Source organism: Naumovozyma castellii, chromosome 9 (genome assembly GCF_000237345.1).
Source record: "Naumovozyma castellii chromosome 9, complete genome".
In the NCBI taxonomy this organism is placed as follows: domain Eukaryota; kingdom Fungi; phylum Ascomycota; class Saccharomycetes; order Saccharomycetales; family Saccharomycetaceae; genus Naumovozyma; species Naumovozyma castellii.
Window position 1 is genome coordinate 439,399 of NC_016499.1, and position 14,605 is coordinate 454,003.

At 36.4% G+C, this 14,605-nt stretch overlaps 9 protein-coding genes across 9 annotated transcripts; 4 read left to right on the forward strand and 5 right to left on the reverse strand.

Annotated features, from left to right (window-relative positions):
* Positions 1-251: 251 nt before the first annotated feature.
* SUP45 (translation termination factor eRF1) lies at positions 252-1,565 on the reverse strand (the record flags this gene model as incomplete). Its single annotated transcript, XM_003678195.1, has 1 exon — positions 252-1,565. The coding sequence occupies one exon, from the start codon at positions 1,563-1,565 to the stop codon at positions 252-254; it is 1,314 nt and encodes a 437-aa protein (XP_003678243.1).
* Positions 1,566-1,923: 358 nt separating this feature from the next.
* NCAS0I02340 (uncharacterized protein) lies at positions 1,924-2,622 on the reverse strand (the record flags this gene model as incomplete). Its single annotated transcript, XM_003678196.1, has 1 exon — positions 1,924-2,622. One exon carries the CDS (start codon positions 2,620-2,622, stop codon positions 1,924-1,926), a length of 699 nt encoding a protein of 232 aa, XP_003678244.1.
* Positions 2,623-4,698: 2,076 nt separating this feature from the next.
* ADH5 (alcohol dehydrogenase ADH5) lies at positions 4,699-5,754 on the forward strand (the record flags this gene model as incomplete). Its single annotated transcript, XM_003678197.1, has 1 exon — positions 4,699-5,754. One exon carries the CDS (start codon positions 4,699-4,701, stop codon positions 5,752-5,754), a length of 1,056 nt encoding a protein of 351 aa, XP_003678245.1.
* Positions 5,755-6,209: 455 nt separating this feature from the next.
* MRPS9 (mitochondrial 37S ribosomal protein uS9m) lies at positions 6,210-7,073 on the forward strand (the record flags this gene model as incomplete). The annotated part of the gene is made up of 1 exon (XM_003678198.1): positions 6,210-7,073. One exon carries the CDS (start codon positions 6,210-6,212, stop codon positions 7,071-7,073), a length of 864 nt encoding a protein of 287 aa, XP_003678246.1.
* A 259-nt stretch (positions 7,074-7,332) lies between these two features.
* Positions 7,333-7,980, forward strand: RPB5 (DNA-directed RNA polymerase core subunit RPB5; the record flags this gene model as incomplete). The annotated part of the gene is made up of 1 exon (XM_003678199.1): positions 7,333-7,980. One exon carries the CDS (start codon positions 7,333-7,335, stop codon positions 7,978-7,980), a length of 648 nt encoding a protein of 215 aa, XP_003678247.1.
* A 118-nt stretch (positions 7,981-8,098) lies between these two features.
* RIB7 (2,5-diamino-6-(ribosylamino)-4(3H)-pyrimidinone 5'-phosphate reductase) lies at positions 8,099-8,836 on the reverse strand (the record flags this gene model as incomplete). Its single annotated transcript, XM_003678200.1, has 1 exon — positions 8,099-8,836. The coding sequence occupies one exon, from the start codon at positions 8,834-8,836 to the stop codon at positions 8,099-8,101; it is 738 nt and encodes a 245-aa protein (XP_003678248.1).
* Positions 8,837-9,325: 489 nt separating this feature from the next.
* SPP381 (U4/U6-U5 snRNP complex subunit SPP381) lies at positions 9,326-10,021 on the reverse strand (the record flags this gene model as incomplete). Its single annotated transcript, XM_003678201.1, has 1 exon — positions 9,326-10,021. The coding sequence occupies one exon, from the start codon at positions 10,019-10,021 to the stop codon at positions 9,326-9,328; it is 696 nt and encodes a 231-aa protein (XP_003678249.1).
* Positions 10,022-10,257: 236 nt separating this feature from the next.
* On the reverse strand, positions 10,258-11,361 carry APD1 (Apd1p; the record flags this gene model as incomplete). Its single annotated transcript, XM_003678202.1, has 1 exon — positions 10,258-11,361. The coding sequence occupies one exon, from the start codon at positions 11,359-11,361 to the stop codon at positions 10,258-10,260; it is 1,104 nt and encodes a 367-aa protein (XP_003678250.1).
* A 445-nt stretch (positions 11,362-11,806) lies between these two features.
* NCAS0I02410 (Zn(II)2Cys6 transcription factor) lies at positions 11,807-14,566 on the forward strand (the record flags this gene model as incomplete). The annotated part of the gene is made up of 1 exon (XM_003678203.1): positions 11,807-14,566. The coding sequence occupies one exon, from the start codon at positions 11,807-11,809 to the stop codon at positions 14,564-14,566; it is 2,760 nt and encodes a 919-aa protein (XP_003678251.1).
* Positions 14,567-14,605: the final 39 nt, after the last annotated feature.

Consider the following 14,605-nt stretch of genomic DNA (forward strand, 5'->3'; position numbering starts at 1 on the left):
TAACTAATTTTTTGTTCTATTAAGCGAACTTCTTTTATACCCTTAGAAATGTTGTTATTAATGATTTTAAAGTATTATACATTTACCAACTAGGTTATCCCGCAGAGCCTATTTATGTATATATTTATAAGCGAAAATATTGTACAAAATGTTAAGAAATCCTATTGGCGACTAGTGAACCAATATCAGTAACGAATGAGTCCCTGTCTAATCCCACAAATATATCCTTAATAGATTAACTAATTCATTATTTAAATGAAATCATAATCAGAGCCTTCATCATCATCATAGTATTCGTCATCGGAGTCTTCAGCCAATTGTTCGAAATTAACCTTATAACGCAATAACGCACCGATACCACCAAACCCTGTAACGAATTGGGCACCTTCAGATGACTTGTTTGTAATGAACTCCAAAGTGGCACCATATGATTTATAATTTTCAGCTAACCATTCCACAAGTAGTTGATCAGAAACAACTTCCATTTCCTTACCAGTTGCTTTATCCAGACAGTATGATTTATCCTTTTGAGTACGACTGGCGTATTTTACAACTTCTTCATCTTCTGAGTTCTTATAAATGAATCTTACAATATCCAAATTTTCGTAGACAATTAAGATTTCAGCAGCACCAAGATCTAAAGCCTTCAAAGTATCATCAATACCATAACAAAATTTACCGGTATCTTGAGAAATTTCATCGAAATATTTATCTAGCAATTTCTTTTCTTGAACAAACTTAACGTTAGATAAGGCTTCGGCAGAAAGTTCAATGGCTTGGTTGAAACCATTTTCACCACCATAAGAAATATCAACAATTTGAACAACTTTAGCTGCTAATCTTGGATCAAATAATTCGGATTTAGCTAAATCTGTCTTGAAATCAGCAGAACCTGCCAACACCAACCCCTTAACATTTACCTTATCATTTGTAATAAAATTTTGAACAGCAACTTCAGCTACCTTTCTCACATAATTATGTCTTTTTTCCTCTCTCAAACGAGCAAAACGAAGGGCAGATTGACCACCTCTCCCGTGCTTCTTTGGTAGATCGACTGTAAATTTGTGTAAGACTGTTCTGGAGTTACCTGCAAGTAAACCAAACAGACAACCTTGACCATCCATGACTATAAACCCGAATTTATCATCAGCTTCTAATAACTCAGAAAGTACTTCGGTATGAAACTTATTATCACATAAGTATAAAGATGTGTTAATTGGCTTATAAGGCTCAATATCAAAAGTCACCTTCTTTTCCTTACCATCTTCAGTAATAATATCACCACAGTATAAAACTAACCCATTTGGAGGTAATTTGTTGTACAGTTTCAATTTTTGTTGTGTGGAAGTAATGGCAGATAAGACAGATAAACGATTGACTCTTGATTTAATATTAGAAGCAGTACCATATTCATCAGTCAACATCTTTTGGGTCATAGCAATCTGACCCTTTGGTGGAATAACCAATGAGATCATGGATGTACCATTACCTCTAGCCTTTTGTAGGGAAGTGATCAATTTCTTAACTTTCCAGATTTCAATATTCTTTTCAGCGTCAGTTTCCATTTCTGCTTAGTGTCTCGGTGGGGTTCTTTTCTTTGGTAATTGAACGAATTATACTAATTGATGGTATTGATATTCAATTAAAGAAAGCTACATACCGTCTCTTCTGACTTTTCCAGCTGTCTGTCTACGAAAAATTTTTCAGCTACCAAAACTGATCACGTGCAAAGTGGAAAAAATAGAATTTTTGGGTGTCACAAATTGATTACGTATTCATTGATTAATGTGTTACGTGAACCATGTTAGCGAAATTTAAACTAAGAAGACATACACCCTTGTTCAAAGGATGTCATATTAATATTTATAACTATGTGAATATGTTGTTTGCAAACTGCAAGTGAAATGCTTGGGGAAGAAAAAATTAATGTATATATTTCTTTCCAGAGGTTTTATGTTCTTCTTTGTGTCCTGGCTTCTTGTGCGAGGCTGATGGATCAGGAGACGTTTTTGGTTTGGGGCAGTGCGAATGCTCTTTTACATCCTTAACAAAATCCGTAAGTTGTTTTTCGCTAGTAATATCTGAAAAAAATGAAGTTAACTCCTTATTAGTAGATGGTATAACAATTTCAATATCATCATCTTTGGTTCTTTTTACTGTAAACTTATGATATCTTGTCGTTTCCCTAGCTTCCATTAATCCTCTTCTGGCATGCAACACAGTATCATCTAATTGTTGTAAAGACTGTATGATATCTTGAATTCTTGATTTCTGCACTACCATAACGTCCTTTTCTACTTCCATAGATAGTCCAATATCGGGAATCTCATCAACAATGTAAATGTGACTACCAAAACTTGAGTTATGATTCTCTTTTAAGTCTAAAAAATCTTCTAAGATCTTTAATGGTCTTTGAATATCCTCTTTGTTTTTTTTCCAAAAGACATGCTTGGTCATGAAGGCATTTTGAATTAAAAATGCCTGACAAATGATTGAGTTTAGAGTTTCGGGAATCAGATTTTCAGCCCCTGTTTTTCTTAAGACCGTATGATCCTTGTACGTTATCTCCAGTGGGTACTTATACATCACTGGCATTATTTTTTCTATTGAAGGCTCAGACATTTTTTCTACTGGTTTTCCAAATTTTAAAGAAACGTTCTTATTCAGATTAATATATGGAGATTTCAAATGGTTTCCAAAAAAACTAGATTAAGTGTAGCTTTGAAGAATTAATTTTTTTTTTCTTAATATTTGCAAAGTGACTTTTCAGCTTAACTGAACTTTGGCCCCTTAAAAGTAAATTGAAAAGTAGATTAATTAGATTGAAATAGATCCCTTATCAAATATGGTACTTAAAAGTGAAGATTTCTCTTTTTTTTGGAATTTATTTTACTTTTTGATCTTCTTTTACTATTGTAAAAGGTAAAATTAGATAAATAAAAATTCTATGCTAATCAATATAAATAATTTTTCAGTTTCACTAAAAACCTCTAAGTACATACAATGGACTTCATGATCAACAGCTATTCTATTGTTCACATTGTTGCCCCTGTATTTAACAAAAAAAAGGCCTTCTCAGAAATGTATCCCTTTCAATAATGATGCCCTTGATAGCGCCGCTAAAGAAGAAAGAGTTATGAGAAATAATTCTTTGACATTTCAAGTACAGTATAGACAGAAAACAAATTTAGGGGTGGGAAAGAGTTTACAGAAAAAGCATATTGAGGAAAACATCTGGTAAATAAAAGCTGTGAGTTACCGGTTTTTTCCCTCTCCAGCCTGATACTATGAGAAAATACCCATGATTTTTCTCATAGTATCGAAGAAGTGCAGACAAGGTCGAAAACGCCTTCTATTTCCACCTGTCACAAAATCCAATCCACTATATAATGTTAATTGATCTAATCTAGTAAAAAATATAGTCAAGGAACCAATACTGTCAAATGGGAGTACTAACGTACAATGAAAAACAAGATAAAGGTGAACAGCCCAATTGAAGAAAGGAAAGAAAACAAGTCTACCTTTTGCTGTTTTAGGATAAATACTTTTTATAAAAGCGGTCTTAAAAGTCCAGAAAGTTACACCTTCTTCCCTAAAGAACATGTATTATAACCACGACTCCAAGCACCTACCTCTATACGTTTTAATGAATATACGTAAGATGTGTTTAACGCTACTTGATAGGATACTCCAATCTGAGAGCTCTATACTTCACTTTCAAATACGTAATTACTATGCACAAGGGAAACATATCGGTTTCCCTGCATAAATAAGTTCTTACACCTTCTCTCCACGTAATCGATATTACGCAAATACGTACTTTCTCAGTAATAACCGCCCACGCCAAGAGGACCCCCACATTATAACAAGCAATCTCCGGTATAATTTGCGGGGCCGGTGAAACTCCGAGAAAAAAGGAAAAGAAAAAAAAAGAGGCGCCGTTGGCACAAAACCCAGACACCGGAATTCCGCATTTTCTATTACAGGAATCCACCACCCACGCATCTATAGGTATAATTTTGGCAGCCCCCAACTAAAAAATGATCAGTTTCCTCTACCCCTAAAGGTTTTCACCAACAGGGTTAATACCCTCATAATAGTACTCAGTATAAGCTCCATTCATCAGGAAAGCAAGAGACCACTTAAATATAAAGTAAAGAAGCTTTCAAGAGAGGCTCCATTACTATGGGAAGGGGACTGTCGTGGACGAAATACGCCACAATTTTGCCGAGAAGGTCATTAGTATGTCCAAGAAACCCTAGGTGTAAAGTCGGGAAATCCGAATCTCCGATTTTGGAGGGGCCCATGCCCTACTTTTTTTCGCCAGGGGTGAAATTCCAAACCCGTGCGCGTTCTTGGAATTTGACAGCGCATTGAGTATGTGCTGCGTATTCCCACTATCATGACGCGCCCTTTATCTGGGAAAAATGGAACTGGATGCTGAAATATTTCACTCTCAGATCACATATCCCAAATCCTGTGAGTGAATTGTTTGGTCAGGCGACCAAACAGGAATATGGAATAGATTCTATTCTCTGGATTCTACAATTATCCATTGTTAGCAAAACAAAAAAAACTGGTGGTATATATATTCAGAGCCTAAAATTTAAAGGTTGGATCTCAATTTTAAAAGTTTTCATTCTGTTTTGTTTTTGTTTCTTCTTAGCTCACGAATAACCAAACAAAAAACAATCAATAATGTCTGCTCCAGTTATCCCAAAGACCCAAAAGGCCGTCATCTTCGAAACCAACGGTGGTAAATTAGAATACAAAGATATTCCAGTTCCAACCCCAAAGTCTAACGAAATTTTGATTAACGTTAAGTATTCCGGTGTCTGTCACACCGATTTGCACGCCTGGAAGGGTGACTGGCCATTGCCAACTAAGTTGCCTTTAGTCGGTGGTCACGAAGGTGCTGGTGTTGTTGTTGCCATGGGTGATGCCGTTAAGGGCTGGAAGATTGGTGACTACGCCGGTATTAAGTGGTTGAACGGTTCTTGTATGTCCTGTGAATACTGTGAATTAGGTAACGAATCTAACTGTCCTCACGCTGATTTGTCCGGTTACACTCACGATGGTTCTTTCCAACAATACGCCACTGCTGATGCCGTTCAAGCTGCTAGAATCGCTCCAGGTTCCGACTTGGCTGAAGTTGCTCCAGTCTTGTGTGCCGGTATCACTGTCTACAAGGCTTTGAAGTCCGCTAACTTGAGAGCCGGTGAATGGGTTGCCATTTCCGGTGCTTGTGGTGGTCTAGGTTCTCTAGCTATCCAATTCGCTAAGGCTATGGGTTACAGAGTCGTCGGTATTGACGGTGGTGACGAAAAGGCTAAGATGTTCAAGGACTTAGGTGGTGAAGTTTTCATTGATTTCACTAAGACAAAGGACATTGTCGGTGACATTATCAAGGCTACCAACGGTGGTGCTCACGGTGTTATCAACGTCTCCGTCTCTGAACAAGCTATTGACGCTTCCGTTAAGTACTGTAGAGCTAACGGTACCGCTGTCTTAGTCGGTATGCCAGGTGGTGCTCAAGTTAAGTCTGATGTCTTCAACCAAGTCGTCAAGTCTATCTCTATTGTCGGTTCTTACGTCGGTAACAGAGCTGACACCAGAGAAGCTTTGGACTTCTTCTCCAGAGGTTTAGTCAAGTCTCCAATTCACATTGCCAAGTTGTCTGACGTTCCAGAAATTTTCGAAAAGATGGAAAAGGGTCAAATTGTCGGTAGATACGTTGTTGACTGTTCCAAATAGACAAATTCGTTATGATTTATGAATTATATATATTTTTGTAGTTAATTAATTTAAGAACAAGCTTTTTAAATAACGTTTAGAAAAATCCTATTTGTAAAGACAGTATAAATTTTTGAGAGCTAAAGATTTGGAACCCTTAGTTAAAGGAGCATTAATCATATTTTTGTTGGACATAGCTTATAACATTAACCCAAAATACAAAACAATTGTGCGAACCGATGGCTAATACCTTCAACGTAGCTCGGTTTATTGTCCTCTTGTTCATAACGTTAGAGTCTTTAAACATATAAACGGTAGATGTTTTTGAAGCGGGTCAATTTCCCTGCTTGGATCTTGAAAATTAAAGGTTTTGAAATAATGAAGTTCGAAAAAGCTATCATGTTTAAGGAACAGAGCTGATTAATAAGGGGCCCTAACCTACAAACGCCGAATCTACTTATAACCCACTTTAACTGATGATACTCACAAGGATTGTCGGCTCTAGATTAACTACTTTGGTAGGTATGTCAAGGAGTCTTCCACTCCTACGGGTTTCCGTACCGGTATCTCCAAGGCGACAATACAATGAAACATCAAGAGATACCCAGAGAAGGATAGTACCAAAATTACCAACTTTCTATTCTGCAAATCCACAACACGAAGACAGGATCAATCGTTTGGAGGCACTTTTGCGTAAATATGTTAAATTACCTACACAAACAAATGTGTCTCAAGAGAAGAGGACAACCTGGCTTTCGTTCGAAGATTATGCATTAGTTGGAGGTGGGACTAGGTTAAAGATTATTCAATATCAACAACTCTTGGGCTTATTGAATCAACTGGATAGTATTGATCCACAATTAATCAACGATGAGATTAAAAGGGAAGTGTCAATGTATCAAAAAAAAACTGCAATCCAGTCAAATGCGAAGACCTTCAAAACATTGGATGAGTTTGGAAGAAGTGTTGCCGTTGGTCATAGGAAGTCAGCAGCGGCCAAAGTCTATGTTGTACGGGGAACGGGGGAGATTCTTGTAAACGGTCGTCAATTGAATGATTATTTTTTGAAATTAAAGGATAGAGATTCAATAATGTACCCATTGCGAGTATTGAATGCAGTTGGTGATTATAATATTTTTGCGACTACGTCTGGTGGTGGATCTACTGGACAGGCAGAAGCCATTATGCATGCAATTGGGAAAGCCTTAGTTACGTTCAATCCATTATTGAAATCTAGACTACATAACTCCGGCGTCTTAACAAGAAACTACAAACATGTCGAAAGAAAGAAGCCAGGTAAGAAAAAGGCAAGAAAGATGCCAACGTGGGTAAAGAGATAGGGTATTCCTATCTTTACGTTTTCATGTGAATATAAGTATGTAGAATATTTATTTTAATATTTTTCAACTACTCATATTTTTGTTATGCTCTTACAAGAATCGCGTTGCACGGGATGGTAAATTTTTTCTTCAATAGTAAGCTTAATATGAGAGATGAACTTATCAGCAAAACTTTTCACAAGAAGGATGTGTTTACTTGAGATAGAACTCGTCTAATAGCATTAACTCATAACCGCCTGTGTACGTGGTAATTACAAATATGGATCAAGAAAACGAAAGAAATATCTCGAGATTATGGAGAACCTTTAGAACAGTGAAGGAAATGGTCAGAGATAGAGGCTATTTTATTACACAAGAAGAAGTTGATTTATCGCTCGAAGACTTCAAGACGAAATATTGTGATTCCATGGGCAGACCACAACGTAAGATGATGTCATTCCAAGCTAATCCAACTGAAGAATCGATAGCAAAGTTCCCAAGTATGGGTTCTCTTTGGGCTGAGTTCTGTGACGAACCTTCTGTTGGTGTCAAGACAATGAAGAGTTTTGTTATACATATTCAAGAAAAGAATTTCCAAACTGGTATTTTTGTCTTTCAAACCAATGTGACACCAAGTGCAATGAAGTTGGTTCCATCTATACCTCCTGCCACCATTGAAACTTTCCATGAAGCTTCCTTAGTTGTTAACATTACACATCATGAACTAGTTCCAAAGCATATTAGATTAAGTGAGGAAGAAAAGAGAGAGCTTTTGAAGAGATACAGATTGAAGGAATCTCAATTACCAAGAATCCAAAGAGCTGATCCTGTTGCATTATATTTAGGGTTGAAGAGAGGTGAAGTTGTTAAGATTATTAGAAAGAGTGAAACTTCTGGTCGTTATGCAAGTTACAGAATCTGTATGTGATCCAGAAGTAATGGATGTTTATTGGGTACATAATAGAAAGCAACTAATTATACATAACGCCATACACAATGTACAATAAAAAATTTCAATGTAATAAGATGAATCTTTTTTTGCTTCTTTATCGTTTTGAAAGTCTTGCACACATAACTGTATCCGTAGTTCCCTTCCACCAATTAATGTCACTAAGTTCAACAGACTCATCGGGACTTACCTCAACACCAGATTTACCCAAAAATGTTGATCCAATTGTAATAACAAGACTATTGACCAAATCAGGCTTCAGCAGTAATTGCTTTATTACTTTTGCACCACCTTCAATCATTATTGAATTAATGTTATAATCCTCACGTAATTTCTTTGTTAACGAAAACCAATTCAATGACCCAGTTTCTATATCACGCGTAGCTAGCATATATTCTACATATTCTTCTTTGTCATTGGGTATTTTATCTACAATAATGATTGGTGGTTTCCCTTGTTGCTGTAGAAATAATTCATGCATCTTAGAACCTGTAAATTTCCATTTACCACTGGTATCTAAGATAATTGGTCTTGGCGAGTGCTCTTGAATTTCTTCTTGACTACCATCAGGTGCCCATTTACAATTAAGCCCAGGATCATCAGCAAGAACAGTACCACTTCCTATTAAAATACCATCATGGTGATATCTTAAATAATGAGTCATTGTCTTGGTTTCTGGATGTGAAATAATCGTTCTTATTCCAGGACCTTTCGAGATCCGTGCATCGATAGACTGTGCATATGTTAAGGTAACAAATTTTTTGTCGGAGTTGGTGGTAGGAAGGTAGCTCTTTAATATGGAAGGTAAATCTTGCGGTAAAGACACCAGAGACATCGTATACGATGTAATCGGGATTGAAACTGTTCTATATAATTAAATAGTAAGCCAATAATTGTATGAATGGCGCCAAAAAAATCATATAAAGTCAATGATTATGTAATCGATTTATATGGTTATGAATTAATAATGTAAGTACATAGATAACTTGTTAATATCAACACTTGTGTCACTTACAAAATATTAATTATGCATTAATGCGTATGAATAGTTTATTCTAGTTCCCAGAAGTGTTTCTTGTTAAAAAGAGAAATCTTACCTTGTAATTATTCTGGCACTAACACAGTGCTCTCGGTATAATTTGGACCAATATGAACTCTTAACTTTGAATTTCATTCATTCATTAAATCGAAGAAAAAGAACAAACATTGAAGTTGGTGACACACTCATGCCATTAGAAAGAGTATGCCTCTACTATAATACATCGATAGCTAGTGAGCCATCCTGTTTTGCTTTTTATCGGAACATTTCAAACTTTAATAAATCTCATAAATTCTTGCTATTTGACAACTTCTTTGCTTCATATTCTTCCAGTTCTCTTTGTTTGGCAACTAAGATTTCTCTGCGCTTTTGGCTCCTTAGGTCTTGTCTTTCCAGCCACAGCTTCCTTTCATTTTCAGGATCAATCGAATCATCATCGTTTAACTCAATTGCCCTTCGTAGGATCTCTTGATCTGTGCTATAATTTGAGGAGAGTTGATTTTGAGAATTCAATCTTTCCTGTATCAATTGATTTTCTTTTTCAGTTCTGTCTAAGAGAGCAGCATGTCTCATCATTTCAGTATTATCATCATTAAAATCAGTCTTCAATTTTTTGCTTTGCTTTTCTGTTGTGGCATCATCACCTTTGGAACGTTTAAGAAACACAGGTCTGAAGAGTTGGATATCATCATCACTTTCACTTTCACTTTCATTTGCGCTTGAATCATCTGTTTGGCTCTCCTCTTCCTCTTCTTCAACACTTGCGCTAGCAGCTACTAAATTATTAGCTCGAGTTGCTAAAACAGGTTTACTATCATCTTGTAACTTTTCATCTTGCTTTAGTTCCCTTTCGTTGTCATCGAGAGTCGGCTCAACTTCACTATTTTCTAATAATGGTTCATCATTGTTATCACCGTCTGAAGATGAAGATGAAGATTCTTGCGGTTGGATTTCTCGTCTCTTAAAATGTCGAATTGCCATCTATATATTCTTGTTCCCATTGTAATTTTATACCTTACTGTTTTCAAGTGTATTTCACCACTTTTAATGCTGAAATTTCATAAACAATTATGAGATGCAAAACCGGGAAAGGACAAATAGAGATACTTACAAGAAAGGAGTTCCTTTATATATTATGCTTTATTTAAGATGGTTAACCTATTTACAAATATGTAGGTGTACGAAAACAATCTGTATACCAAGGCAAGAAGTTATATTTACCATGCTGCATATTTCTTTATACACCTCACCTTTTCAGGTAATGGTAAAGTGGGCTTTTCTGGGATAAGGACGTTTTCTGCAATGGTGGGTACATTTTTTGGAGTGATACGTCCCAACCAAATGAGTGTATGATCGTTTTTCAGATATATTTGAACGTTCCCTGCAAATTTATGACCTCCAACATGGTTAATGAAACATACATTCACACCATCGGGCCTAAAATCAGAGTTATCTCTATACAATCCATGAGGTTGTAACTGTTTTTCAAAAGTTTTCTTTAAATATGGTGCTGTAACTCCACACCTCTTATCTCTTGTTGTATGAGAACAAATAAACACGAACGCCTTTTCTCTGGCTAGGGATAGATTGGATTTCTGCTTCAGAAGGGTTTCCTTATCCAAGTTATGATCCAACAAAACGGGTACTAATTCATCCAATGTGTTCTTCACGTCATCACTCTTGAGATCATTGATCCATATAAAATGGGGTAATATAAGAACGTTATTCTTGGTTCCTCTCATGACTTCAATATCCATAATGTCCTTTGGTAATGAAGTGACACTACATGTCAACGTTTGACCCTCACCGGTCTGCAAATACTCGTCCGCATGATCCTGACACCATTGGTTAATCTTATATTGCACAGATTTTTCGTTCTCCATACATGCGTCAAATTGCCAATCAATTTGTGAAGTGGGGACCACGAAATGGAGCTTGGGTGTCTTAGATGAATTAAACAACGGGGTCTCCTTATCGATCTGCAACTTCTTGAACACTTCTTCACCTCTAACGATATCCTCATCCGCGGAATGGCACCCTCCTGAACAGACAGAATGTGCATCATCATCGTCGATGTCAATACATTCTGAAATTTCATGTCTAACTTCCTCGTCAATAGTTTCTCGAGGTGCTTCGTCGGCCGACTGCCTATGGTTCTCTGTAGCGGGTTTCTGCGACTTGAAATAACTTAAAACGTTCATGCTATATGATGGGGTTCTCTGTAAATACCAACGTTCGTGTGTGCTTGTATTGTATTGTCCTTTTTTATATATTCTGTATATCTCATTGTTATTTTTTGCCAAGAGACAATTTGGGTGCATTTCACCAGAGCGGAAATAAGCCACCGGAGATCTGCTATTTCCGTCGCAGCAACATTTTTAACACGATTTCTTCATCTTTCTGATATCTATTTCATCTAATCCCATTTCTTCCCTTCATTAATACCAGAAGGTGAGTGAATGGGACGTCACGTCCAGTTTGTGACCGGTTCAGTCAGAGGGAGCGACAGTCTGCAACAGAACGCAAGGTGATGCATGCGGTCATACCCTCCAGGATATCCAGGGTATCCAGTCCTACCCATTCTTGATGATTGGACTGCCATAATTGAACTATCTTGCCCTTACATGTTGCCATTATGGCAGCTTGCCCTTACTTATCCACTATTATAGTCCAGTAGACAAACAAAGAAACAACAACCTTTCTGCCATCTTGAAAATTAGTCATTATTAACGGAGTTGTAATCAACATAACGTTATAACACATGATATGGCTCTCCATTCAACAAGAAATCAAGCAGGACTCGAGAAAGTCACCAACCAAACACACAGGCACATGAGAGGAGAGCAACATCGAGGTCAGAACACTTTCTTTCCTGCGTCAGGGAACCCAACCCCACAATTTAACACGAATGCAAACCCTAATGGGATGCATTTATGGACACCACCAATACCAATTCAGGACGAGTCAATGGGGAACTATCCTGCTGCTGGAGCAGGATTACCATCCATGGTAGATCCTTATACTCCACGATTTCCTTTGGAACGAACACCTCATAATGAAACGAATGTGACTGATCAATATGGAGAGGGCAAGGAATCCAAGAAAAGAGTACTTAAGGCTTGCGACTATTGTAGAAAGAGAAAAGTTAAATGTGGAGATATTATCGCACAGACGGGCAAGTGTGCTAATTGTACTAAAAATGATGTGGAATGCACTTTTAAGTTTCATTTACAATTGGAAAGAAAAAAACGTTTGCAGAACGCAGTTTGGGAATACGGTGACGAAAATGGCAATAGTGATGATGAAGAGGGCACGTACTTAAAGCTATTGGAAGAACTGGATACTTTAAGAAAGTCTGAAGCATTTGTCAATTCTAGGGTTAGTAGAATGGATAGGAAATTTGTTATCATCAAGGATAGAATGGTTAAATTGAGAGAATCGTTTGATGAATACATTAGAGAAAATAAAACACAATTTGTCAATAATAAACTTTTACCTCTTTCAAGGAAGAAAAAATATAATACGGACATTCTCAACACAATGTCCATTTATTTAGCAAAGGGAAAATTATTCCCATTAATGGCCAAGGATGAATTCTTTCAACCACTTAATGGTATATTTGAGATATCTTACAAATGGTATATGCTTCAAATGAAAAAAATAATTGATTATTCCTCTTTAACAAGTGAGAATGAGCTTTGCGAATCGTTATTTGTACTCCCTGAAAGGGAAAAGACAATGCGATTGTTAGAATACTGCCATTCTCTGTCTTTACATTCGATATCGTTAAATATGAATTTAAAAGATACAATCGAAATTGCTGAACGTTATTTCAATGACAAAGATCAATTAACCATGTCGGAATTATTTTTATTAAATGTGTCTCTGTGTAATGGGATAGTCGGTTCTAGATTAGTTTCCACTAATGAATGTAACGGGCTAAGAAAGGACAATCATTGCCCGCTAAAGGAGGAAGCCGCTATTTTTGAAGCAAAGGCGCTACTTAACGCAATGGCTTTATATCATCATGACTCTAAAATGAGTGGTAATTCTTCAAACTTAACATCTTTAAAGGCGATGTTAATATTGATTGATTACCTGTATAAGAATATCAGCGCAGAATTTGCCTTACCGATACTTTCCACAGCAATTGATGTTGCTCTCAATATTGGCCTTCACGACAACTCCTACTATGAGAATATGCAGCCTTACCTAGTCAGAATATCGTTATCTATCTGGCAATATTGCGTTTCTATGGATCTTTTGTTTTCATTTATCCTCTCTAGGAATCCAATAATAAGGGAAGAATACATGGATTCCATATCTGATAAAAGTTTTGTAAAGAAGTTTAATAAATCCCTTTCAAATGCCCCAACATTAGCCCTCCCAATAGATACTACCGATAATATGAATGAAATTATGAAACAGATGACCAATAGACCCGAGGATATTTCAGACGTAATATCCTATCAGTTATCAAAATTGACTCGCATTACATCAGAGATACAGTCTAAATGCTTTGCTACCAACAAGTCACCAACATTACCCTTCGATGAAATGTTGAGCATTGTTAATGGGCTGGATATATCTTTGAAAGACTGGGAATCAAATCTACCCCACTATATGAAAATTGATAAGTTTGAAAAATATTTATCGTTACTACTATTACAATCAACAGAAAAAAATACCGACCAACAATTTAAGATTTTCCGAACTCAGATCCTTATCTGTCATATCCAATTGCTCAAAGTGCGACTTGATGTCACTGCTTATGCGTTGGCGGTGATAAAAGATAATAAGAGTTTAACTTCAAAATCTACAAGGCATAATGTTCCCAAATTAGTATTGGATTATGGAGACCAATTGAAAAAAACATGTGTTGAAATGCTAACTTTTTTTCGATCTATCGAGTTTGATTCCTACATCTACAAGGAAATCATGTATTATCTTCAATCTGGAATATTCCGCTTATTATTTGAAGTTATTAAAAATATAGATGATCCTGACAAATTGGAGACATTATACCTCATTGATTTATTGCAAAGAACACATGAACACTTGTTGGGGGATAGAAATGAATTATTAGTGTCTAGAAACATGAAATGGGTCACCGGAATGATATTTTTCACATTCTACTTGAAATTGATTATTGCATATTTTGTTTCCAAGAATCCAGAACTTGTAAAAACATACAATTTTAATATTAAGACATATGAAGATTTATTGGTGCTCTTACTGGACGTTTCAGGGGACATCAGAGATGAAGTCACCAAAAGTCTAAAGGAACTGACAGATAAAAAAGAAATACTAGAGGAATCTAATACAAACGAGGGCGTATTCGTACCTGCGACGCCAGAAATGATAAAAGAATTGCAATCTTTCACGTCACCCAATCCTGTTGAAAGTGATGTTGAAAGAAACAGGAGCTATGGTTATTTAGATCATATAGTCTTCTTTTATGATCGTGACTTTAGATTTCTGAACCTATTCAGAGATAATAACTGGGATTCGTCCATGATTGTCTAAATCTTACATAAATAGAGTTAATAATATTCTTACCAATAT